This window comes from Manacus candei, unplaced genomic scaffold (assembly GCF_025592945.1).
Source record: "Manacus candei isolate 608988 ecotype Guabito, Panama unplaced genomic scaffold, ASM2559294v1 h1tg000049l, whole genome shotgun sequence".
In the NCBI taxonomy this organism is placed as follows: domain Eukaryota; kingdom Metazoa; phylum Chordata; class Aves; order Passeriformes; family Pipridae; genus Manacus; species Manacus candei.
In genome coordinates this window covers 13517048-13543826 of record NW_026138097.1, presented here as the reverse complement: position 1 = coordinate 13543826, position 26779 = coordinate 13517048, and the positions used below count along the sequence as shown (strand labels likewise).

General features: G+C 39.1%; 1 protein-coding gene across 15 annotated transcripts in view; it reads left to right on the top strand.

The window, feature by feature from the left end:
* The window catches only part of HIVEP1 (HIVEP zinc finger 1), a 131859-nt gene that overhangs the window by 85721 nt on the left and 19359 nt on the right, over positions 1-26779 (top strand). For all 15 annotated transcript variants that reach the window (XR_007906566.1, XR_007906565.1, XM_051799125.1 and 12 more), the window contains 4 exons: positions 7005-12949; positions 19141-19274; positions 20623-20798; positions 22754-22858. Coding sequence is in view for 13 of the 15 variants with exons in the window: in XM_051799125.1 (XP_051655085.1) it covers positions 7005-12949; positions 19141-19274; positions 20623-20798; positions 22754-22858 (6360 nt within the window). In the remaining 2 variants the exon portion in view is untranslated. The remainder of the gene's footprint in view (positions 1-7004; positions 12950-19140; positions 19275-20622; positions 20799-22753; positions 22859-26779) is intronic.

The window sequence follows — 26779 nt, the reverse complement described above, 5'->3', positions numbered from 1 at the left end:
CTGTCTCCCACAATATTATTGTATCCAGGTTGAGGTGGTAAGGTCTGGATAGGTGGACAACCAGGGGAGGAGTTCAACAGGTACAAATACAAAGCCCTGCACCCAGGCAGGAGGAGCCCCAGGCTGGGGACTGGCAGTCCAGAAGCAACTTCATGGAAAGGCCCTGAGAGTGTGGTGGGCAGCAAGCTGGACACCAGCCAGCAGCATGCCTGGCAGCAGGGGAGGCCACACCATTGTGAGCTGTGTGAATGAAAGCACAACCAGAAGATCAAGGGAAGGAATTATCTTCCCTGCTCATCAATCCTTAGACCACCTTTAGATACTCCAGTTTTGGCCCCCCTCCCAGTGCAGGCTGAACATCAGAAACCTGGAGTGAGTTTAGTGTTGAGGGACCACAACCATTCAGGGCCTGGAGGACTTGTCCTCTGAGGAGAAGCTGAGGGACCAGGGCTCATTCAGGATTGAGAAGAGGTGGTTTTGGAGGGGGTTTTCATGAAGATGGAGTCATATTCTTCATAGTGTAGCATGTTGAGAGGATGAAAGGCAGTAGTAACAAGTGCAAACAAGAGTGGCGTGGACTGGCTTGTTCCCAATAAGGACAGTCAGGCAGCTGAAGATGCTGTTCACAGAGGCTGTTTAGACTCTCTCCATGGAGGTTTCCAAGATCTTATAGGACAAAGCCCTAAAGACCCTAGTCTGATCCCATAGCTGGCCCTGATTTGAGCAGGAGGTTGACTAAAGATTTGCTGAGGTCGCTTCTCGTCTGAATTGTCTTGTGATGGTACGAAATACTGATTTTTAAATTTGGAAAATTTATTTAGTCATAGAGGTACAGGGTATGATTTCTTGGTGTATATATCAGTATACATTTTCTCTACATTTACTTTTAATATATAAGCTTGACATGCACTGATTTTATGGGCTTGCCAGGATGTGATAGTAGGGAGCAATAAAATTTGATTTGACTTTACAAAAATGTGTGCTGTTATTGAGGTTAATGGCACTACTCAGATGGGTGCTGGTACCACATATTAACAGAGGTGCACCTTTCCTGGAGCTTGTGTTAGTAGGATGTTTGCTAGTTTGTTTAATAATGAGAAATTATGCTAATAAAACAGTCATTCCAGTACAAAAATCTAGTGTGAAATGACCCTTTAAAGAGGCTTGGGGAACCCCTCTCTGCCTGACAGCCAGTGTAATACCTTTGATGGGTCACATATCAACCCAGATCTTACTGCTGTCTATTAAAAACACCAAGAAAATAATCATGTGTTCACAGGCAGTGTGAAATAAAGGAAACCATATTCACCTTATCCCTGCCTTATCTAATTGTCTGCTATTTGCTGATATGAACAAAGGGACAAACACTGGCACAGATGAACACTTGATCCAATCCCTGTCAAAGGCTTTGGCCTTTGAACTCCTTCCTACTTTTCTTTGCAATTAATTCATGTCCAGATGTGCTTTACATTTGATGATCAAGTTTTTTTAAGAGTCTGGTCTATATGTGTTAGGACTGGTGTTCTCAGTAATAAAAGTACTTAAGCATACATTAACCTTGCTGACATAGGTTCTTAAATACCACTATCTTGGAGTGACCCAGGTTCTTTGATTTGCCTCCTTACTTCTGAAACAGGGAGTGACCACCCTCTGGCAATCTCAATAAGTCTGAAATTATGCGCCTGAAATAAGACTTCTAAAATTGTTGCTGATTGACTTTAAAATCCTATTCTATTTGTACTTAAAATTAAGCATGGTGCTTGTGTTAATCTTGTTCAAATCTTTCTGTTGACTTGTTGTCTGTGAACATTTTCATAGTTGTATATGTGGTTATGTAATTAAGATTTTGTTGTTTGGGATTTGTTTTACGCTTCAGAAAGACTATAATTTCAGGAAAAATATTTATGGCTGTCCTTAACACAAGAAGGCAGTATGAAGCTAAAGAGGACATTTAATAAAAAATGAAAGTTTAGTTATTCCTTGCTGCATTTAATCTAAGTTCTGGTGGCCTTATATTTGCCGACAAGACTTATTTCTTTATCTCGTAATGATGTTCTTTATTCAAACAGACTCAGTGGGGTGATTCATGACTGCTTTTGATAGTTTCAGTGAAATCAGAATTAAATAAGTATAAATGTCAAGAATAAGAATATTTGAAGTATGTAAAGACACTGGAAATCTTAGCTTTAATCAGAATAAGATCCTTAGTAATGGTCTTTCTCTTTTGGAAACCTTTCCATCTTTGATTGCTAGCGTTGTCAGGTGTCAGAGGAACCTGTTAGCCATAAGTTTAAGGCTTCAGTTAGTAGCTGAACACTTTCAGAAGAGATTTGATCTTACTTGCAGTACCTTGGCAGCTGAAGTACACATTAGGAGCTAAAGATCAGACACTTGGATTTGAAAATCTGGTCTCTTGTATGGAAGCCTGCAATGATTCTTTTAAATTCTGCAGCATAAAGTGCGTGCATGAGATGAAGATTGTGACGTTCATTGGGCTGCAGGGACAGATAGTGGTTGCTTGCTCCGTGCTCGCAGGGAGGCACTGAGAGAGAAGGGAGCTTGGTGCCCTGCTTCGGTTCCCTCTTACTCTCTTCCTTTTTTTTAAGTGCAAGCACGTAGCTCTATTAGAAGGGAAAGAAAGAGAGTGGGTGTTATAATAACATGTAGGCTTTTAGACAGGCAGTTCTGGAAGTTACTTAAACAAAACCATTGAGATAATTTTGTCAAGACACTGTCTAGTTCACTAGTAAATGCTTTGGAAGAAAAAAATCAGATCGCTTATAACCTCTTTTTATTTGCTGCGTGAGTTACTTTGCCAAATTGCTATCTACACCGTCACACCTGTATTCTTTTGCTCTATCTCCTGTGCATAGAGTGACATGCATCAGAGAAATTGTAGGTGAAAAAAATCATGTTTGGAAATATCAGTTTTTTCTTGTCATGTTTTGAGTGCAGAATTCATACCAAAGCAAAAGAGAGCAAACAGAACAAAGCCAAAGCAGGCAAAGTGCAAAAGAGATGCTCTGATGTCCCTGGGATATGAAAGACAAGGTGCTGAGAACAGTGGCATTGTCCCCTCTTCTCCTGGGCTAGGTAACTTAATCCTATTTGATGTAATACAACTTATGAGAAAGATTTTTTTTTAGACATCTGATTGAGATAACAGCACTTCTCAACAGCACCACTATACCACCAGGGAAAAAGGGGAATTACCACTGATGAGAAGGGCTTGGTGATTGCAGAGGGAGGTGAGCAGAGCACACAGAGCATCAGGGAGAGAAAGAAAGGCAGAACAACTTCTTTTTTCTGTCTTTTTCCATATGAGGATGTTTTTACATTCTCTTTGTTCAGTGTCAGTTTGTTGATGTGGGTACATGGCCCTGACAAGTCATCACGCTCCTGAAAGTTGGTAGCTCTGGAAGGCAGAGGAGTGTGTAGCATTTCAGGACTGGCGCTTTCCACCAGTGTTGTTGATGCCTCTGGAAATACTGATGCAGTTGACCTTTGTGCAAGCATGTAGCTGTAGGTTAAGAAACGTGTGGTGGAATATCTTCAACATAAACTGGAAATACAAAGCAAAGATTTATACAAGAAGAATGACAAGCTAAAAGTAAGTGAAACAAAGTTGTCAGGAGTTCCTTTTTTCCCCAGAATATGATAGAAATTTGGTTGTTAGCAAACATGAGGTGAATATTTCCATTGATAATAATAAGGATTTGTAAATTACCCAGGAGTAGGGCACAGGACTTAAACTATTGTTAAGCTTTGTTAAGCCGTTGTCAAGAAAGTACAAGATTTTATAGACAGGTGCACTGAAGCAAATCTGTTACTCTACCTCTGGGATCACAGAAGATGTAGAGTCAGAAATATACAAACAAGAAACTAATTATCATGATTTCTGTAAACTGGAATTTTATTGGTATAGAAGCAACCGAATTAGTGGTTATGAAGACTGAAAAGAAATTACTATTTCTCTACATAATGCAGTCCATAAATCGCCTTTGTTTATTCTTTTTTCTTTCCTTTTCCATTTCCCAAACTATTCTTATGCTCTGGCATATGTTGAACACTATTTTTAAAAAGTAAAGCAGAAAAGAGATTATGGAAAATTCTGATCTTGTAGTCATAATGAATTAATCTTTTTAATTGCTTGATTGGTAGATTAGAAATACATTTTTACTTTCTTTAAGGCTTTTGTGAGCCACATTACATCTTTTAGCTGTGGTGGTTTCCATTTCACCAGTGCAGATTGAGTATGCTTTTTGTTTTGCACTACATGGTTGGAACCCAGAAACAGTAGTTATTGAATATTCTGAGGCATCAGGAAGCAGCACATCATTTGATTGTTCAATTGCTGCAGTATGAAACACCTTAGACTTTTTTGCGTACATTTGCTTGAATGTTTGCAATTCCTGACACTCTTACCTTCCTAGTTATGTGTAATCTGCCCAGCTCTTCCCGTAGTGCTCGGGTACAAACACTGGCAGTATGATCGGTGTGGGGGCGTGATTGTGACAGGATAAAAGCTACAGTGTGTGCATAAAAGGAACCAAATTACTTACACTCAATTAACATGGCCATGTTTCAGAGAGATCACCAAACCGTGGCTAAAAGCACCCTTTTATATAATTACCTTGTTATTTTCTCTTTGATTCGCGTAAAACTGTTTTTTATTGTTATTGAAGAAAAAACTGTTGCAGTAGACTATGAATTTTAAGGAATTCACCATTAATAATATCAGTGATAACTTGTTACTGTAAGCCACTGTTTAATTGTGAAGCAATGAAAAGTAAAAAGCACTGTGATGGAAGACGGCTTGGCTTTGAATGTATTAAATTCAATCTAATAGGAATAGGTTTTGGTGATAAAGCAATAAATCTAAAGTTCATGTAAGTGAAGAATCACTGCAGAAACTTCTTTCTGGATTCACAAGAGGAGCGCACAGTCCCCGTAACTAGGATTTGGAGCCAGTGATTCAAACATCTTTTGCATAGGACTGCTGAATGTGACAAAACAGGCTCTTACTCTTCATAGTTATGCTTTCCATAGTAGGACTGGGAGAGGAATAGATTGGGTTCTGCAGGGCTTCCACATTTGCTATAGATTATGTGTGTTGCGGTTTCACCCCGGCTGGCAACCAAGCACCACGCAGCCAAGAAAGATTCCATAATTCCCAGCCACTGTGAAGATAGTTAACTGTACCCCAGCCAAAACCAGCACATTGTGTGTTGTGTAGTCTCTAATCTTTCAGTTTGCAAGGTAATCTCCTGAATATCCATTCACCCTAAGTGAATATATGCGTACAATTAAGTTGGCATGGAGTTGGAAATTGGATTTTGAGTTTCCAAGTGTCTGGCAGTAGCACATATCCTAGTTGGGTTGTGCTCTGGCATGGATAAAGCATAATATCTTTTTGCCTTTTTTTCTCCTGCTGGTCACTTTGCATTCTGTTCTGCTAGACAAGCTTTAAGCATTGCCTGGATTTCCTCTCCGTGGAGCAGGAATTCCACCCTGGATTCATCAACTGCAGTATCTCTTGTTAGATGCACACGATGCTTTGGCTTTCCTCCCACTGCAGCACGGAAGCCAGGTGGTGTTTCTGCAAGGGGATAATTGTGCCTCTCCAAGGGCACCATAGGGTTGGTGGGTACTGGTATGTCAAAGCTTTCTCCACTTGCCTCCTTGTGAAGTTGACTGAGAATTTTGTCCCTTTATATGTTGTCTTAAGGCTGTTCTTTACCTAGAAGTGCACATAAACCTCTGTTACTGAGTGTGCAGCTAAACATACTGCATGGGGTTACTCAGTGCTGCTTCCCAAAATGTGTGTGCAACTGAACATTCTCAGAGCCATCAGCCCTCTAGTCACATCAGATTCTTCCTTTGCTTTTAATATTGGCAATCAGATGAATAGGGTTTTGGCTAACAGCCTGATGAAGGAGTATGTTAAAGCTTAAGAAAATGAATTTACATCCATTTAATATTCTTCTGCACTACCAGTGATGCTAGCTGAGGCAATGGCTCTGACTGCGTGTATGTTAGGAAAGAAGTGAAGCAAAAATAAGAATTAACTGATAGATTAAATATCACTCATTTGAGGTAGACAAAGGTGTGTAACTCAGGTATCTATAAAAAAGAAAAGCTTCTAAGTATCAACACTGAAATTCAGTCTATAGGTATTTTTATTATAGAGAAAATTGGACTATCTACAAATATAAGTACTTGCTGCAAAATTATTCTGCTGAATAATACTCCAGTTCGTTTACTCTTCACTACCCCCCTGAAACTCTGTGTGCATATCTGCTTAAAATCAGCAACAAGTGTAGCTAGTTTTAAAATAATTCAAATTTAGTTTATTTTGTTTCATGATGCACAAATAGAAAGTCATTTAAGTGTGACTGATTTTATTCATCCGCAGTAGTTGCTCATCTGAAATGCTATTGAAGTTCAGTAATTGGAGCTCTGAAATACAGTATTTGACAGATGGTGTGGGTGGTTGTGCCATTTCCATGATAAATCTACTTACAAATATAACCGTGAGGAAGTTGTGTTCATTCCTTGACTACGGGGACATACAGATGGAAAAAGTGACAAACATGACATATGTGTCTTGGTTCTTCATTTTCCTCCTATAACAACTTGGATTTTTAAACTAGTGCAAGAGAGAGGCTTCTTTTACTTATCTGAAAAGGAGTTGCTAAAATATTCCTTCAGTAGCCTTTCTTTTCTTATGTTTTCTTTGAAGCCTTTCCTATAGTGAATTACTTTTGTAATGTCTTTGAGCATCAGTTAGAAAGCATTGCTCATTTTTGATGAAAACAAAATAGATCTTCACTAAGATACATTTACTGTTAAAAGAAAGTATTGGAGGCTGGAGAGACGGACGTCAGTCCTGTTGCCCCAGGGCTTACTGTTGAAACCTAGAGATGCTAAAGTGGTATAAATAAAAAAAAATACTGCATTATCCAGTTTGAATATTCTTTTTTATTCTCTTTGTGTTTTAACAGAAATCACCGATGCTGGTACTAGAGGAACCCAAGATACAATTAAGGGTGTGAAAAGAAAAAAGATTGTGTCTGAAAACCATCTTAAAAAAATACCAAAATCGCCTTTGAGAAGCCCCACTGAAGCCAAGGTTAAGCAAAATATAGAGCCTTCACCACTAAAAGCTCTTCCAGATGCCTCTGAACACGCCATGGCACAGGATCACCTGCCCGTGCAAAATGGAAATCAATGTACCAAACAAAATGGGGGAGCACTTAGTAGTGAGATAAGTGTTGAAACAAACAAATCTGAGGCATCAATGCAGACAAAGCTTTCGCTGACGCATCCGTCCTTAGATTTGTGTAAGCAGGCAGCGGGGGATACTGATGCAAACCAACTGAACTCGGCAGAGAGGAAGCCTCCCTCAAACTCCTCATCAAGTAAAACAAAGACTGACAGTAATGAATGTATTAATTTTGTTGATTGCAGTACGTCATCCCCGTGTACGCGTACTGCATTCGATGTCTTATTAAAAGCTATGGAGCCTGAACTGAACACCTTAGCACAAGAGTGCCCCCCTTATGGGATGCAAATAGAGAAACTGAGACCAAATAAAACTGTAAGCACCTCTTCTAGTCTCACGTCCAATACAATAAGCGTCCAAAATCAGTCTGCTTTGTCACAGCATGAGTTTGCAGCTGGACCTCACTATTACCCGTGTACGTTGAACAATGTGCATGTAGCAACAACAGCCAAGACTGGACAAGCACAAGGCCAATCAGTTTCTCATTCACAAGACCTTATTACTAAGACCAGTCAACAAAATCACCAGGTTGTTATGTGTCCAAGTTTAACTAGGTCGCTGGTGCAACAGCAGAGTCAAGAAAACCCCAAGCTCCAGCAGATATACAGCATAGCAGTAACAACTTCTGTCGTTCACACCTCATCTTCCACTGTAACTCAGGTTTTTTCTCAAAACCAGTTAGTAGCTAGTTCGTCTTCACCTTTGTCAATTAGCACATCGAGTTCAACACACTTGCCTATAGGTCCGGTGTATAATTCAGCCCAGATAGCATCAGTTGTAAACCATGGTGTAGAACAAATATGTAACCTCTTAAAAGACCAGAAGCCTAAAAAGCTAGGGAAATACGTGTGTGAGTATTGCAATCGGGCCTGTGCCAAGCCCAGTGTTCTCCAAAAGCACATCCGATCCCATACTGGAGAGCGACCATATCCTTGTGTGACATGTGGGTTTTCATTTAAAACCAAAAGCAATCTGTACAAGCACAAAAAATCTCATGCACACGCTATCAAACTTGGACTTGTTCTACAACCAGATTCAGGTGGCCTCTTCTTATCGCATGACTCGGACAAAGCACTCAGCATTCATTCAGATGTGGAAGAAAGCGGTGAAAGTGAAGATGAAGGCACTGCCGATGAAAGACAAGATGATCAAGAACTGGAACCTGCACAATTAATGAAAGTCATTTCAAGTGCAGAAACATTGCAGAAAGGAAGTCCTATTCCAGTAAGCAACCCAGATTGTATACCAGGTGACTCTTCATTGCATGATGCAGAACCTCAAGTAAGGGCAGCTTTACCTAAAGTAGTAGTTCATCCTGTAAATGTTTCTCCATTAAGGGCTGATAGCCCAAAAGTAACAGAACCCGCACCCGAGCTTGCTGCAGCACAGAGAAAAGGAGATTCTAAAGTGACAGCTCTTCAGTCAAATGTAACACATACAGCCTCATTCAAGGAGAATGACATAAAGCAGCATCAGAAAGTAGAAGTGGGCCTATTAGAGGAACAGCTGGGATCTGCAGTAGGATCAGTGCATGCCCAGCTCCAGAGACAACAGGCAACTGATGGTTCTCAAGATCAGCAAGGAAAATGTCTTTTGAGCCCCAGAAGTTTAGGTAGTACTGATTCTGGTTATTTCTCTCGTTCTGAAAGTGCCGATCAAACAATGAGCCCTCCAGCTCCTTTTGTAAGGGGATTGTTGACCTCTGAGAAAGATCCAAATAAAAACCTGCCCTGTGTGCCACGAACAAGTGGTGTGGTGGCATCAGTGGTACAAACTGTTTGTGCCGAAAAAAATCTGATTCTCTCTGGCCAAATGCGACCTCCCTTGGCAACAAAAACTCTTGAGGAGCGTATCTCAAAGTTAATTTCTGATAATGAAGCTGTTGTAGATGACAAACAGTTAGATAGCGTGAAACCAAGAAGAACATCTCTTTCGAGAAGAGGAAGCATAGATTCACCAAAATCCTACATATTTAAAGATTCTTTCCAGTTTGATTTAAAGCCCATGGGAAGAAGAACTAGCTCCAGCTCTGATATACCAAAGTCTCCTTTTACACCCACTGAGAAATCAAAGCAAGTTTTTCTTCTTTCTGTACCATCCCTTGACTGTTTACCTATAACACGAAGTAATTCCATGCCTACCACCAGTTACTCAGCAGTACCTCCGAATGTAATACCTCCCTCTCATCCCCTTCGAGGAAGCCAGTCATTTGATGATAAGATTGGCTCTTTATATGATGATGTTTTTGTATCAGGACCTGCTACTCCACTGAACCAAGGCGGACACCCTCGGACCCTTGTTAGACAGGCAGCAATAGAAGATTCTTCCACTGGTGAAAGCCAAGGTCTTGGACTGGTGCGATCTGTAGAAGAAAGTTATCTGGGGTGTAATTTATCAAGTGAATCCTTATTACAAAGGAGCAAATCCTTGGCACAGGGATCAAATATAGAAAAAACAAAGAAGTCCCCTCAGGTGCGAGGAACAATGTTTGAATGTGAAACCTGCAGAAACAGATATAGAAAACTGGAAAATTTTGAAAACCACAAGAAATTTTATTGTTCAGAGTTGCATGGACCTAAAACTAAAGCAGCAATCCGGGAGCCAGAGCATAAAGCTGTTACAAACAGTACACAGCCTCAAATTCTACACTACAGGGTCACTACTTCAACTGGCGTCTGGGAGCAGACACCCCAGATAAGGAAAAGAAGGAAAATGAAAAGTGTTGGCGATGATGATGACCCACAGCAAAATGATACGAGCGTACCATCGAAGAACACAGAAGGCCAAAGCAAGCCAGCAAATTCTTCCAGTCTGTCAAAATACAATGCGACAACAGTGGTAGGATCACAACAACCAAGCAAACTTCTGCTTCAGAGTTCCCAAGTTCACCTTGTGGCTCGAGGCACAGATCAAACTATTGAGCCAAAGGTGGCTCCACTCATTGAAAAGCAGGCAAGTTCAGCTGTGCAAGAAAAGATGGAGTTGAAAAGACAAGGGACTGGCATTTCAGTAATACAGCACACCAATTCACTGAGCAGAAATAGCTCATTTGAGAAATCAGAGTCGTTTGAAAGACTATCACCAGTTTCTTCTCAAGAGCCCAACAAGGTTGCAAAGCATCGCTCTTTGAATACAGTTGTAATCCAAGAAGACAGACAGTCTTATCTGAACAATCCCCAGCATCATCAACCCTTGTCGTCAGAATCACCTAGAGGGGAAGTTCAGGGAAACCAGTTGGTTTCTAACGAGAGAAGCACGCCACTTCAGCCGTCTAGACTTGTTCGACAGCATAACATCCAGGTTCCTGAAATACTGGTCACAGAAGAACCAGACAGAGACCAAGAAAACCAGTGCAGTGACCAGGAAAAGACAGAAAGGTTTAACTGGCCACAGCGCAGCGAAACACTGTCAAAATTACCAACAGAAAAGCTTCCACCGAAGAAGAAAAGAATTCGCTTGGCTGAAATGGAGCATTCATCTGCTGAATCAAGTGTTGACTCCACACTTTCTAGAAGCCTAAGTCGGGAGAGCAGCTTGTCTCATGCCTCCAGTTTCTCAACTTCACTTGATAAAGATGAAACTTTGAAGGCTGAGAACCCTTCCAAAGCAGAGCCTTCTAGTAAGTCGTCAGAGTTCCTCATGATTCCTGCTGGTTCACACGCACTGTCTGTGCCTGGACCTCATTACCGGGAAATGAGACGTGCTGCCTCAGAGCAAATCAGCTGCACACAGCCCTCAATGGAGGTTGTGGACTACAGAAGTAAGTCTTTTGACTGTGGAAGTATGTCTCCGTCAAAACCTGTCCCGCTTGTAGAGATAGCCACTCCGAAAGTTTCATCTGCAAATGGAGCTGCTGGACACGTGCCTCTTCTAGAAAGGAGGAGGGGACCATTCGTAAGACAAATATCTTTAAATATTGCTCCAGAAAATCAACAGCCTCAAGTGAAATCAACCGCTTCATTGCAGACAGCTCATGCTACAGATGTGCCCACGATACCATTACACAAGCTGCAGACCTCTGGCAAATCTTCAGTGGACTTTCCTTCAAGTACACAGTATTCACAGACTAACTCCAGGCCTCACTCAGCAATTCAAAGTTGTAATTCTGTTAACCTGTCTTCGGTTCAGCAGCCTCTAGATCATGTGCTGAATAATCAAGGACAGCCATCCTTGACTCATCAGCCTTCTCAGCCATCTACTAAAACATCAGCCCAAGGGGAGCAAGCAAGCACAGACTCGGTTTCTTGTCATCCTGATGAAAAAAAGGATTGTTTTGCTCCAAAGTATCAACTTCAAGTTAAAACATTACATATAGGTCAGCCATGCTCTTCTAAATTGCTAAAAAGTACTTTATCAACTCAGACTGGTCCAAGTCAAGTTGGGGTGGATCAGAATTCATCCTCCTTTGAAATGCAGACTAAACTGTCTGACATGTCTAATCCATACTCTGTGCCTCCTTTAAAGCAAATTGTCCCTAATAACTGCAGCAGTCAGATTCCTCCTTTTGTGGTTCCTGTCCGTATTCACAGCAGTATGCCATCCTATGGCTTCGCAACTGTTACACCCCTTCCTCACATTTTAGTGACCCAGGATCAGGTAAATCAGTCCATCTGCAATACAAATGTTGTGACAGTGCCAACGCTTGAAGGCAAAACTCAGCTGCCAAAATCTCACAAAGATTATCAGAGGACTTTGCCAAATTCATTTGAATTTGAAAATTCACAACCAGAAAATGGAACCAGAAACTCACCTTTGTCAAGCTCTTCAAATATCATTCAGAAAGTGCCAGTTAGTGGACTCTTCCCTCAACCAGAAGCTACAGCTTCAAGTAAACGAATGCTTTCCCCAGCCAACAGTTTAGATATTGCCATGGAAAAGCAGCAGAAACGTGTTAAAGATGAGAGTGGAGCTGCTTGTATGACAGATGCTAGACCATTGCATTCAGTGAATGTTAGATCTAATGACCCTACTAGTAAGCAAAAGAAACCAGTTTTGGTAAGACAAGTTTGCACCACGGAGCCTCTTGAAAATCACCTCTTGGATCCTGACGGTGTTACACAGGATGAAAAAAGCAGCAAGGCCAGTACTTCAGACCTGCCTTTGCCTGACCATCATTCATCTGACACTGGGGTTTCAGAAACCCTAAAGAAGTCACCAGAATCTGAAGACCTTAAGTCTTCAACATCGCCAGTGTTTGCAGTTAAAAAACCATCTGAATTGTCTCCAGTGAATAACCAGAGTTCTCTTCTCAAGGCTGTAAGTAGCAGTCAAGAAAGAAGGTCCCCAAGTAACAATAATGAGAGCAAGCACATCAACAGCCCTGGCCAAGCAAAGTCTGTAACAACACTGGCTGCCATGAATGCAGGAGAAATGCAGAGGTTGTCATTTCCAAGCCTCAAGACCACAACAAATTTTACCTGGTGTTATCTCATGAAGAGAAAACCGTTGCATCTGCTGCAAAACGATCAGAAAATCTCTGCCTATTCTACATGGACCATTAATCCTAACAATCCCAATCCACTTGGTTTGTCGACAAAGGTAGCTCTCTCCCTCCTCAATTCCAAACAAAAAGTTGAAAAACCACTGTACACTCTAGCAAGAACTACTCATCCCAGATCTGATGTACTGGTCTATTCAAGCAAGTGGAAGAACAGCTTAACCAAGGTACTTAAACAATGCTTGATGTATACTGATCATTTACAGAGGATTTGCTTTGGAAATTGTGCTTCCTCATATTTTAGAGAATGTAATATGCCTGACACATACAGTATATGTGCTTATTTATTTTAGTTATGCTGGATCAAACTGCTAAAAAGATCTTAAGTAATTCGATTAAGAAACCTGTTCATAAGGATTTATCGCTTTTCATGGAAATTAGTTCCTGGGTTTAAATCCGTATATGGAGTGTTTATTGTGGCAGGAATATGTTTGACTATTTTTTTGTCAGGCAAAGGTAGAACAAAAATAACTGATAGAAATATTTTTAAACACTTTTAACTTAAAACACGTTAATTTAAGATCATAATTGCATATTTTGCCTTAAAGGTCAGTTGGTATTTTCTGTTACAAAACAGTGCTCGGCATGAACATGTCTGTGGAAACATTGTGAAAACAGTTTTCACAATTGCTGATCATCTAACTGTGCAAGGAGGAGTATACCATTTCCCTTTCTCCCATCTAGGTTAATCGGTGGTGTGAAATAATGACAGAAATAGCAAAGTTTATACCAAAATTTACACTGCCATAAAACCACCAACAACTTCTTGGATAAATATGGCTCAAAAGGTGATGTTAAATCTTGCGCTGAGGAATATAATCCAGGCAAAGGTTGTGACCCACATAAAACACTCTATCATTCCAGAGTCCGAAATGTCAGAGCAAAGTACCCACTTTTTATTTCCTTAGCCGTCTCGGGGCTGCACAGTTGTGATCAGGATTTTACTTACTGGGCAGTTTTATTATAGACAGGATGAAAACTGTGCTGGTTTGGACTGGTTTTGGTGTTTCTTAGTGATTGAACCACTTCTGTGAATGGGTAAAGGTGACTCCTTGCCCGATAGTATGGCAGCAGCTGTCTGTGTCTCTTTAATGGACCCAGTATCATATTTTATTGTCTCATCTAGTGAAATCGTAAAGCCTTCTGAACTGTGCTTGATTTCACACTTTTCTTTCCTCTTTGCTGTGTACGCCGTGTCTTTGGTGCCAAACTCTTCTTTGGAGCTGGCAAAAACGCAGCATCAGTCACAGACCTCCCTTTCTCCAGAATCCTTCAGGGCATGGAAGTGTTTTGGTGGGGGCATAAAAGCAATTGTAACTTGTCCTACTCCTGCAGGCTACCATCATCAAAATCCCTGGTCATTGGGATGGGACTCGGGGTCTGTACTGCCAGCGGTCCCTCTAGAGGAGACATTGCCACAGCCTCGGGAAAAGACCCATATCTCTGTGGGTGTTGAGTGACAGAGATTTGCTGTCAGAGGTCACCCTGGAATGCTTCTGTGTTTGCTAAATGTTTTGCTAAGATACAGAATTGTCAGTGTGGGGAAAAAAGCAATAGGATGAGAGGAAGCAACTGTATGAGAGGAAGAAATAGTTTCAGAATTACAGGGCGAGTCGAGAAGATGCACTGAAACCCTTAAGGCCAAAAGAGCCGTAGAGTTAAACCTGGTCCTTCTGAAATCAGTGGGGGATTTTGCTAATATTTATATTGGAGTTCAAAACTTTATCCATAATGTCACATGCAGAAAATACATACAGGCTGCCGGCTTTGTTATGGTGCTTTAATTGAATTGAATTGTTGGTTCCAGGTTAGTGTGCTGCCTTGGTTTAAACTCTTACTACCTTTTTTTTAGGTCTACTTCTTCATACATTTTTTCATGAGGTGTTGTACTTAATAGTACCAAATTAAAAAAAAAAAAAAAAGGTTAAAAAGGAATCAAACGTTTAGCCTTTTTCATTGTACGTAGTTGAACAAGTCCTTCTTAGGCAAGTCTCACATCAGTTGTGTCATTGACTCATGTTTGTTTTATTTTTAAAGAACAGTCTATCAGAAGAAACTCACTGATAGCGAAGCTGCAGCATGCCTCTTGAAGAAAAGATTTTGTCTACAAACAAACTCTGTTTAGATTATAAATAATGGATAATAATTTTTTTAAAAAATATTTTGACAACACCCTTTTAAACGCTCCAGGAGTGCTTAAATGCTGTAATAGGCAGCTGTCAGGTACATTTACAGTGCTTCTGCCACAAAGAACCACAGTTACTAATCTTTCTTCAATCTTGCTTGCTGACGTTTTGAATGAAGCGCATGAGCATTGTGAAAATGAAGAGTTCTTAAGCTCTGCTTGTGGCTGATTTACAGGGTTTGCTCAGAGCCATTGTGAAGGAAGAAAGCGCAGTGAGAAAGCACCAATAAAAGTTTAATTGGCACTCCAGATGGTGTGAGCGAGGTATAGGAAGGCAGAAATTAAAAATTTCTAAGACTTGATAGGTGCTTTGACCTAACACCTCCAGAGCTTGTCTGCTTTCCTTTCTAATGACTCAGGCAGCAGGATTTCAGCTGCTTTCCAAAATGATGCTGCTGCTGTTGCTAGAATATACTTCTGTGTTACCAATCTCCAGTCAGACCTGGTAATGGAATAGCTCATGCCATCTTGAAAACTTCCTCACAGAAACCGTGTTTGAAAAAAGTAGAAACTGAAATTCCTCATTCAGTTCAGGCCCAGTAACTCTACTGTTTTGGTTTTTTTATTTGAGACTGAGGATGGAAAATGTTGGAGGTCCTTTTGGAAATTAACATTCCATTAAAAAAAAAGCACAAAGACAAAAAACAAATTATCAAGTAATTCTAAAAAAAATGTGATTGATTTTCTGCTTAAAAGGTTGATGGGGTTCTGAGTTCCTTCAGGAACCACAGTTTAGATTGCAGATCTCTGGGAGTTGTGTTTTTTCAAGTGGTTTGCACATTTTAACCCTGACCTGATGAAGAGCTTTAAGTGCTGCTATAATCCAATTTATAAATAATAAAAATGCAGCACCTCCTCTCTCACAGACTGATTTGGCATATTCTGCTCATAGGGCTTTAACTGCTGATCTTCTCATCGAGATAAAGCGACTTGCTGAACTGTTCCTGAGTTTACCCCCAGAACTAAGTCATGTTTACAGAGATTTCATGCTACTGCATAACCACTACTCATCAGTGTCACAAAAAAAGCAGTTCTTTCAAAAATAGGTACCATGGGAAACGAAGATACACATGAACAAAATGCAAACAATAAAGAACCCTGGGTTCTATTTGCTCTTCACAGTTCACTGCTCAGAGGCAATAGGTAAAGTTGCCACGTTCCAGTGATTCAGAAAACAAACCACAAAATGTTATTATAAAAGAAGCTCCTGGAATGAGTGCAGCACGTGAAAATGTAACAGGCGGTTTCACCTGCACAGAGGCTTATATAATCTCCCTGCTCTTTTTATTTTGTTGTTCCATTTATTATTATTTTTCACCAGTTTTTCTCACCTGAAGTCATTAGTGTTGTATCATGTCTTCTTCAAGCCCCCATATTGATCTTGGCTCTGCTTCCTGAAGTGAATCAGTAATGTGTGCAGTATTCCAGGGTGATGATTTTTGAGCAAGAATAGGCTGAAGAATGGAAAGTTTCTCTTAACTGTGGAAAGCTTTCCCTTCTTGGATGATGTTCCACAACAGTCCAGCTCACTACTAGAAAGTAGTTAAATGCAGAAGATTTTTATGTGTAAACTAATAAAAGTTTAAAGACATTAAAAACATTTTCCCCAAGTGGCTGTGTGCCAATGGGAAAAATGTTTAATGAATATTCTAATCTGAAATTTATAATGTTGATGATTCAGGCTGTGAGCATGTTTTTTTTCCAAAGGATGTTGTAAAGTACCAGAAGTATCTATTGAACTCTGGTCTCTGGGCAGCCCTAAGAGCAATTTTTTTTCAGTTTTATACCAGTAATTGAGGACAATGGAGTTAAATCAGAGCAAAATGAGTGAAGTAGAAATGAATCATGGTCCTTGTCTCTATGGGAGAAGAGAGACAAGACTGTGTTAGAAACGGAGGGCATAAACAATGATAGAGAGGAATATTTTACAGTGCTGCTGTTTTTCTGCCCTTTCCACCAGTATGTGTGGGGGTTTGGTGGATTTTAGGTGAGGTACATTAAAGGATTTCCACACAAGAAACCTGTGCTCCTTAGAGATGGCTGCTCTTTAAAAGGTACAGAGGGCCCAAATTGTCGTCATCATCCAGCTGAAATTTTTCATGAAAAACTAAACAGACTGGTTTTTTTCATGGTCAGTGAGCATTTCTGTAGATTTCTGTGACAGAAACTCAGTGTTTCTGCTAGAGCATCTTTGATAGCAGCATTTTGCATGTTTAAGACACTGAAGCAATTTCTAAAATAGCATATAACCAGTAAACTAAAGTACATCAGCAGAGGTAAATAGTAATTTGAATACCTGTGTTAGGCTATCTTATGCCTGTACATAAATACATGTGTTTAAAAAAAAGAAGGGATGGTGAGAGAATCAGAAGTATTTGGCTATACTATATTGTGTTAGTTTTTGCACTCCGGATGCTTTTGTGAATATACAATTTATTATAACACTGTTTCATCATAGTTTGGATAACAACATGGGCCAAATACTGCTGGAATCTTTCTTTTTCCTTTGTGTTTTCATTCCTAAAAATTAAATCTGGAAAAAATACTTAGTATTTAGGATTGAATGATCAGGAACTTAGAGATTGCATTATTCCAGCTGCTGTGAATATTTATGTGGTATTGGGTTTATTGTGTGTATTCTGTATTTTCCATGGCTTTTCCTGTTTAACTACAAATGTCACCTTGTTATTCTTTGTTTGCAGTGGAAACAAAAGCAATTCATGTACCAGGTAGTGTATAGGAACTACAGCATGGCTGAGTTGCCAGGAATAAGCTTCACTTCTGATATTTCTCATCCACCTTGTATGGGTGCTGTTAAAACATGCAGGGTGAAATTTCTTTCTTCCTACACACAGGCAGAGTTGTCATGTGTGCTTTGGTAGAACTGCTCGGATATTTGAAAATGCAGCCCAAATCAATCCAGAGGTCTGTATGAAGGCATATGGATTGGAGTAGTGCTTGTGTATGTGCATATTTCTAGGACTTTGAATTGATAGGAAGATGCTTTTCCTCTGATCTGTGTTAATTCCTTATCAGATGGGAAGTAGAAGTAAAGGTAGTCTCTGAGGCTGTGTGAAGGACAATGGGCAAGGACCGGGTGCCAGAATGATGTCACCTTTCAATATATGTAATGAACAGCATAATTGATCAGTCGTTTTAAGTCAGCCAGTGAAGTCATTCCTCTTGCCAAGAATTTGCAAGCTTACAGCATTAAATTTTATAATGAGTGAAGAACATAAGGCCAGACTTTTTTTTTTCCTCTCATAATTTTATTCACTTATCAATATGAGCAAATGTGGTAAATGTGCCAGCTACGTGGGTAGAACAGTTTATAAATATAACAGTAATAATTGCTGGCTAATTGGATCGTTCCTTCATTGTTGCCCATTTTATAAATACCCTAGACTTGGAAGGAGTAGATTTCAATTGGGAAATGTTCGGGGAACTCATCCTCCTTTAAAAAAAAAAAGTTCCCTTTATTAGTAATTTGGGAAAATGGAGAAATGTAATTTTGTTCTGCAGGGCAACTGGTATGCTTTTTCTTGTAATTTGGTCTGTTAGTAGTAATGAACTGTGGAACCTTGCTTTGGAAGGGTAACCTCGCCAAATTGTGAAGTCATTTTTGACGCCAAAACAGGTATATTTTTTAGAAAATATTAGTACTCAGAAATGTTACTTATTAGTATCTTCCCTTGGTACACCTCTCCTTCCCACTCTTCTCTTTGCTCTGCCATGGGAAGGCGGCTCCTTGCCTGGCAGGCAAGTTGGTCCCACTGCCACATCAAGTGCAGGGGAGCAATGCTGTAACTGTTTAGGAAGCACTTGGATTTGAATGTACACTTCTTTCTCTGTAGAAGGCTATCTGTAGCTAAAAAGCATCACCTTCACCTTCCCAAAAGAAAAAAGAGGCATCTCCTACTGCAGATTCAAAGCATCCCTGATTTCCTACAGAGCCATAATCTCCATGTAGATTTAGCCGTCCACAAATAGACAATGCATATTAGAGAAGAAGTTTGGCAAAAGATGTATTTTGTTTCATGTATCTTAACAGTTTCAAAAACCAGTTATTAGAATTGTGGCTTTTATGATGCTTTTATTCAGCATAACTTGAATGTTTGAAAAGCATATGAAAGACACTAATTTTAATGATAAGCATATCTCGTTTTCTTTCAGCGAGCATTAAATAGAAAAAAAATGACTGCAACTGAATTCAGCAATAAGGAAAACTCTGAATCAAGCACTGAGCACGATAAAGAAAACTCCTTTGTCAAAACTGTACCAAGAAGAGTTAAAATATTTGATGGAGGGCAAGTATTGTACTTTGTATACTACGTATCATCTGAAAGATATTTTTCCTTGATTCTAGACTTTGCAGAGATATTGCTTCCTGATTGATTTATTTTAAGCAACAGTTCCCATATTGTGGTCTGTGGATGTTGGTTATGTTTCCAAGAAAAATGGAAAGTCATCAGAATCATGGAGCCATGAGAGTTACGAGAAGGGGTAATAAAATAAAGAACAGTAGGCAGTGCAATTCAATTTTTTTCCAAGGAGCAAGCATTAATCAGCAGTAAAGGCAGCTAAATACAGCCAGAGATGTAAATTCTTTTCCTATATTTCTCTTACATGATAAATAACAGCTATTCTGCAGTAGGGCTGTATAACTGTAACTAGAGAGGATATAGTCCAGGGGCTAAGCAGCAGCCTGTGATATAGGCTGTCTGGCAGTTTGCTGTGGCGTACGTAGCCTGGAGAACTCCTGATTTGAAAAGTGCCATGGAAATATTTACTGAGAGCCCTAGTCCCTGCACCATAATTCTTTAAATCTGTTGTCTGATACGAGTAACAGTTGCTTTAGCCACAGTGTTGCGCTATGTACAAAGTGGTAGAAAACAGATTTTTTAAATAGAAAAATGCCAGTGACACCTCTACAATTTTGGAGCACAAGTGGTGCATATTTTATTGTTCTCATAATTGGTGGTCCGCTCTAGGGCTTTCCATTTATTGGTTCCCAGTTGGAATCTAGTCTAGGCAAGCAGTTAAGCTATTACCAGCATTGCTGTGTCTCTGCACAGATCCAAACGTTGCAGGGACCAGGTCACAAAAGCTAAGCGCAACCTTTGGCATCCTTGAGTGGAAATATGAAGGGTGTAATTGAATCTGAATGACTTTTTTTCGTCTAGAGACAGTCCCCATAGTCTGAGTCCAGAAGACATTGATAGGGAATTTTAAAGACTTTCCCATTGTCGTAACTAATGTTGTTCCTTTTCTGCATCCAACACAGAGCCTTAAAGATGCTCTTTTAAAGCTTCTGCATGGTGCCCAAACCTGCTTCCAAGAACTGACACCTTTAAAAAGTATGTTCCTGTGTTGCAAAGAGGAAATTTGAAATCTTTAAATGCTAACTATCAATGGTACCTTTATTAAAAAAGATAAGCTGTTATTCCTAAACAAATCTGATTACCTAGAGAAAAATATTGACATGAATTTAACAAATAAATGCAGAAGCTGAGCAGAAAAAGAGCATGATTGGTTTTCTCAGTCATTCATTTTCATCTACTGTGTTATTTTAGAATTTCTAGTAGATTGGTGTTTCTAACTGGAATAATTTTCCCATTACAACTGATTGCCTTACTCTTATGGTACTGTTACTAGGTACAAGTCAAATGAAGACTATGTGTATGTTCGAGGAAGAGGGAGAGGGAAGTACATCTGTGAAGAATGTGGAATACGTTGCAAGAAGCCCAGCATGCTGAAGAAGCATATTCGCACACATACAGATGTCCGTCCTTACCACTGCAATTACTGCAACTTTTCCTTCAAAACTAAAGGCAAGTGCACTTTACTGTGTACATTTTTCCCCTTTTTTCTTTCTACTTTAAAGTAGAATTCTTTTCTTCTCATAATTGGCTGTTCATGAACTAAAGAGGTTGCCTCTCTGGGGAGTTTTATTGTCTAATGCTTCAAAATATTTGTAATTTCCAAGTTCCTGCTTTTCCTTTATCTTCTGTATGTTTATTCAGATAATCACATCTACATATGAATTAACTGTGTGGCATGCCACAGTGGGTGAGAAATTGGAGTGGGAGAGGGAAATCCTGGGAGTATGATGAAAATTAGGTGAAGACAAGTGAGATGGTTAGCTGCTCATCCTAGATAGGGATGGGACACAGAATTTTATGTCTGAAGCACTGCTCTTTTGGAGGTATAAGGTGGACATATATTGTACTCATACTGATGCTCTAGGAAAGAAATTAGCCTTTATTAAATTGCTATATTGAAATTATTTTTTTTACCCTTGAAGAACAAGATTCACTTTCCACTTGACCTTTAAGACCCAGAGTTGGACCCCTACTTTCTAAAGCCTGTTTACAATAGAGACTTAACTGCATCCTAGTTTAAGCAAGCAGTATAATAAACAGTGGTAGATCCAGGCAAGAGAAATTTACAGCCAAAATACTTTCAGCAAAAGAATTCTAAGCCGTAAAATTTTTCTTGGCCTTGAACATAATTTAGCAATAATCCCCCCAGCTGTAACCTCAGAAACATTTGTATTTTTAGTGGGTTCAATGCTATTCAGTGGTTGGGTGGAAAACTTCCAAGAAATAACCCGGTGCTGCACAAAGTGGGATGAATAGGCTTTAGATGTGTCAAAACTTATCACTGCAAACTGGCAGACTGGGCCATCATATTGCCAGTACGATGAAATGCTGGAGTGCAAACCCAATAAATTCTCATTATGGTTTTTGCAGAGGAGGGGTGCTGGCCAAGTTCAAGTAGTTAAGTTCTGCCCATGTGAAGTTCTCCGTGGTTTCAGTTGTAGCAGATACTTGTATTCTTGTCCTCTTCTGCAGCTGGTATGCCCAGCTGCTGCCGTTACTGCTGGCAGAGTCAGTCACACAGTTGGGTGTTCGATGTTTGTTAAACCACCCTTCATAACAAGACAGTGTAGTCAGCAACTTCATGCAGTATGTAAAACTGGAAAATTTGCTATTTGTGAGTCAATATGTTCATAACAAAGAAATAAAGTACTCCATAACCGTAGAAAAGTCGCCATTACACTGTAATTTCTCCCATTTAAACACCTCAAAGAAACTTTTTTGAGAGACAATAGGAAGTTTCAGTATAAAGTAAGCAGTTACTTCTAGTAACATGCATTTTATAAATCTTGTCATTTACAGATCTGAGCCACTCTTAACTTTTTCTTGATGGTATTTGCCATATTTTCTTTTCAAAGGACAAGGGGGAGCAGCCTGTTGAGCCTCTCAGCTACGCATTCACTTTTGAGATTCAGATCAAATATGTTCATGTTCTGATTTTGAATAAAATTGATGTGTTTGCTTAAGTCGGCAGTGAAAATGTTTACACTAAAAATAGGATTCATCAAATACTAAAAGAACGGCAAGATATGAACTTTAGTTTCATGTAACAGTTTTGTCAACATGACTTTGAAGACTGAATCAGCCTTTTTTATACTTTGCCATAAACAAAGGAGGGATGTCTTACACAGTGCAAAATACATCATCATCTAGGATTTCCATCCTATTCTATTGTATCTCAATAAAAAACTTCTGGAAATGTAGCCAGAGAGCTAGTAGCATTCAGGATGGTGAATCTACCTCAGCCCTTGACAGCTTGCACTGAGGGACAAGGTTCTAGCAATTGTGAAATCAAATCATACAGGTTGTTATAAATGTACCTGAAGAAGAGATAAACACACTGAGTTTATATTTGTAGACATTTATAGTAACAGAGTAGTTACTGTTTTATTTTTTTTTTTCTTAAGGAAATTTAACAAAACATATGAAGTCAAAGGCACATAGCAAGAAATGCATGGATTTGGGAGTCTCAGTAGGCTTAATAGATGACCAGGATGGGGAAGAAGAATTTGGTAAGAAATAAGTCTTCTTTCTTTACTGAATTATTGTGGTTATTTTGTCATCCCAATTTTTTACCCTTTCTTTTCCAAAGCTTTTCAATTCTTGTACAGGGAAAAGATACAGAGATAAAAATTTTAAGAGCTAGTCCAAGGGAGCAAGAAACACTGGAAGAACTTTCAGCAAAAGAAATGACAAGCATATGCTAAGGATAAATTGCTGCTGAATTTTTCACAAAGTGTTATGCAGTTTATCACTTTCACAGATAAATTTGACAAGACTGAAAATATCAAAAAAACAGCTGTTTGCCTAGAAAAAAATGTAGTCAAATGTAGTGCTTCTTTGAAAATAATTGTGCATGAAATGGTCCAAGTTTTGAGATGCATATTTCATTAAAATGATGTCACTAACATGCAACACAAATCACAACTATGTTGCTGAGTGCTTTGCAAGAAGGCTAGTCATCTTCCAATGTAGCGTTCTGTCCTCCTTCACAAATAATAGGGATAAATCCGCAGATAGAGATCACTTAGAAATTAAAAAACATTATTCATCTTGACCTGTTCTACTTCTTCATTACTGATGAGAATGTTATCAGAATGAATGCATTTGCTAATAACTGGAATTCTGCACTTCCTGCATCCGAAGAGATTTCCACTGGAGAGGAGATGAGATCAAAGAGAGCCAAACCAGGTTCATGAGGGATTTGCTCAGAGTGATAAGAAAGGTGTGCCTGCACCAGACGCAGTGAGACGGAAAACAGGATTGTGCATTAGGACTGTTTTGGATCTCGGCATGTCTCAGTGCAGTGGTGGCATTTTTTCCTTCCTCACATTTCTCGGTGGTGAGATGAGTTGTATTGCCTTGCCTTGGTGTATTTTTCTTCCTCCAGTGGAATAGTTTATTAGATTGTGGATGAGGTTTTGAGAAACGAAAGCAGTGGGGGTCTTTATTTAAATAGTAAAGAAAGATGAATGCACTTACTCTGGTATGACAACTACTAGCAGAATAAGCGAATCAGCTTGAATCTAATTCTGAAAAATGATGGCAATATGACTCAGTATGATTCAGTAGCGTGCTAGGTAGAGAGAAACCTGCATTTTCCCTTTTTTGGTATTCTTTGATACACTCCTTTTTCGTAAGCAAAAAACGTCTCCCTTCGCAATTTGAGGTACCAAATAAATAACACGAAAGATAAGTGTCAGGGCGAATTACTGTCCTTTTCTTACAGAGGAAGTTTTTATTAACATTTTCAGCCTTCAAATGACAGAAAATGCATCACTTTTTAAAGTGATGTTCTGTAGCTTTTGACATTTTTGTTAGTTTTAGAAACTACAGCTGAACAGATATTTTCGTTTACTAGGAACTAAAAACATTTCATTGATTGATAAATTGATATTCCCAACTGCATACATTAAAAATTGCATTTGTCTTTATAATGTGATGGGAAATGTTTCAAATCTTGACTGAATTTTCAGTAACTCTGGGTAGAAGGAAGCCATTTCAAGCATTTGTTGAAAGAACATTTTCCTTTGACTTCATGACTGTTTAACTGAGAAAGAGAGAGGCTCTCTCTTTTTACATAACATGTACAGGCATGTTTAACCATAGTATAAATATATTATACATTTCCTGAAATATGTTCTTTGCTTCAGCACAGTAATTACTTAATAAATTAAATATTCCAATTTGGAAAAAAAGAAAGCCAGACGTTCAACAGAATTTGCTTCATAATCCTTGAAATTATTCATGGAATTTAATTTTATGACTGCAATGCCTTTTTTTCCCCCCCCTAGAGTAGAGAAGGTAACCTTTCTTTAACTGGAACCCCAAACAAAAAACAACTTGGTGATAAAATCCCTACCTTCTCCAAAGAATCTGGCTCAAGTACCCATAGTAAAACCAGCTGTGCAGCACAAAGCTCAGCAGTAGAGCCCTATCCAAGAGGCAGGGTAGTTAAACCTATGATAAACATTCATTTGCTGCAGCCAAACCAGTCCAGCCTCTCCAGTTGCTGCAATGCACAGGGCATTTACAATTATCCATGTAAATTCCTTGAGTAACTGTACACTTCAAAAATGTTATTTAATCTGTCAGCTCACCTAGCCACCCATGAAGGTATTTTTCACGATAATTCAGAATCTTGGTTGTCAGCCTATTTTTAAGGCAGAATCAGGAGGGAAAAAAAGTGTGATATATTTGCATACATACTTTTTTAAGTGTAAGTGGTTCTGTTGCCCTATCTGAAATCCTTTATGTGCTAATTTGGGCTAATTTGGGCTATATTTGAAAGTGATTGAATATTTTTTTGAAGTGTCTAGTCCATCGCAGTTAACGGCTCTTTGGCTGCCCTTTCCCCACACCAGTGCAGGAGCATGTAACCCACAAAGGAAAACATGATGGGCCGTGGGTATTGAGCTGCACTTGTGGTGTTATCTCTTTGGCCCTTTCACCCTCTCCCTCTGACGTGCGTTGCTGGTAGGTTTGGGCCATATATCCTTCAGTGTTTTAAAAAACCTCTTTAAAAGCATACATTTTTGTTGTGTGGTTGATAAAGAAGTTCTGTCTCTTACAAAGTGTTCTGCTTAATCCCATCCCTTTCCTCACTTGGAAGGCAATGTGAGATGTGGAAGGCAATGTGAGATGCAGTAGAGTAAGGTGCAGAAAATCTGATAAGAAATAATTATGACCTCAGAAAAAAAATTTCTTCCTGTAAACTGTGTGAGATTGGCTTGTTTCCTGACCTGTAGAATGTCTGTCTGTCTGTCTCCACCTAATTCATTATCCTAACATTTGGAATACTGATTGTTTAAGCACCTTTGCTTAAAATAACTAAGCTGTATGTTTCTGACTTTGAGTTAGAGAATTTACACAGAAATTTAACAAAAACACCAATCCTTTTTTTTGTGAAGGAATTTGCTGATTCTGTTTTTATGTAGTCTTTTTTAAAGGGTAGGCAATCACAATTATTTAAATACATAATTCTTTAGATTCATAGGGGAAGCCAGCTTTGACCGACAGCAGTAGAGATGAAGTGCATGCAGATTGAAGAAGCAGTGCAAAATTGTGCACAATTCTGAACACATGCACACACATACACACTCAGAGAGCCTGGTTTTTTCAGTAATCTGAGAAGCTGAAATTTTGTTGTGCTGTAGAGTTTAGGAAAAAAAGAAAAATGCTCTCTAGCTGTCTGAGACTGTATATGATCAGAGCTTTTAACATAGCATTCTTTGTATTTGGACTTGTCATCATTTGGATATTAGTAAATACTTTCTGGCCTGGGTTTTTGTACGCAAAACCATTCCCTCATCCATTTATCTTTCATCTTCTGCTCTGTGGAATGTTCTTGTCACCAAAATACAGGGTTACAATGTGAGGAATGTTAATATCTGAATTAAACTGTCAGAGGAGGTGAACTGTTTAGTGTGACAGACCACAACTGGGGATGTCCTCTTTGGCTGTGCTTACCCAACATTTTGCCATGCAGTCTTAAAAACAGCAATAATTTGTGTTCAAATTAAAATACTTACAAACTTTAAACTTGTAATATTTCATATGTAGGCTAAAATATGAGTACTATAGTATGCCTGAGTAAACTTGCACAAGATAGTTATTTAATAATGAAATCAGTAGATGGGCAGAACTTATTAAAGTGGTCTCTGTGCAGAAATTTTATACCAAAATGTCTATTATTTTACCAGTAAAAAGACCTAATTGTAAGTTTCAGATACGTATTTTTATATATGTGTATATATATATGCACACATTAAAAAAATACTTTCATTTTTTGCAGTATTAAAAAGGCTCTTCTGAAGATACAATAGTTCTAAGTTAATTAGCTATATGTTACTTACAGTAGATATTAAGTAAGTTTCAATGGCTCTTCATTAGCTTAATCATGACTGTGTTTTCACTGCACCTACATTTAAGGA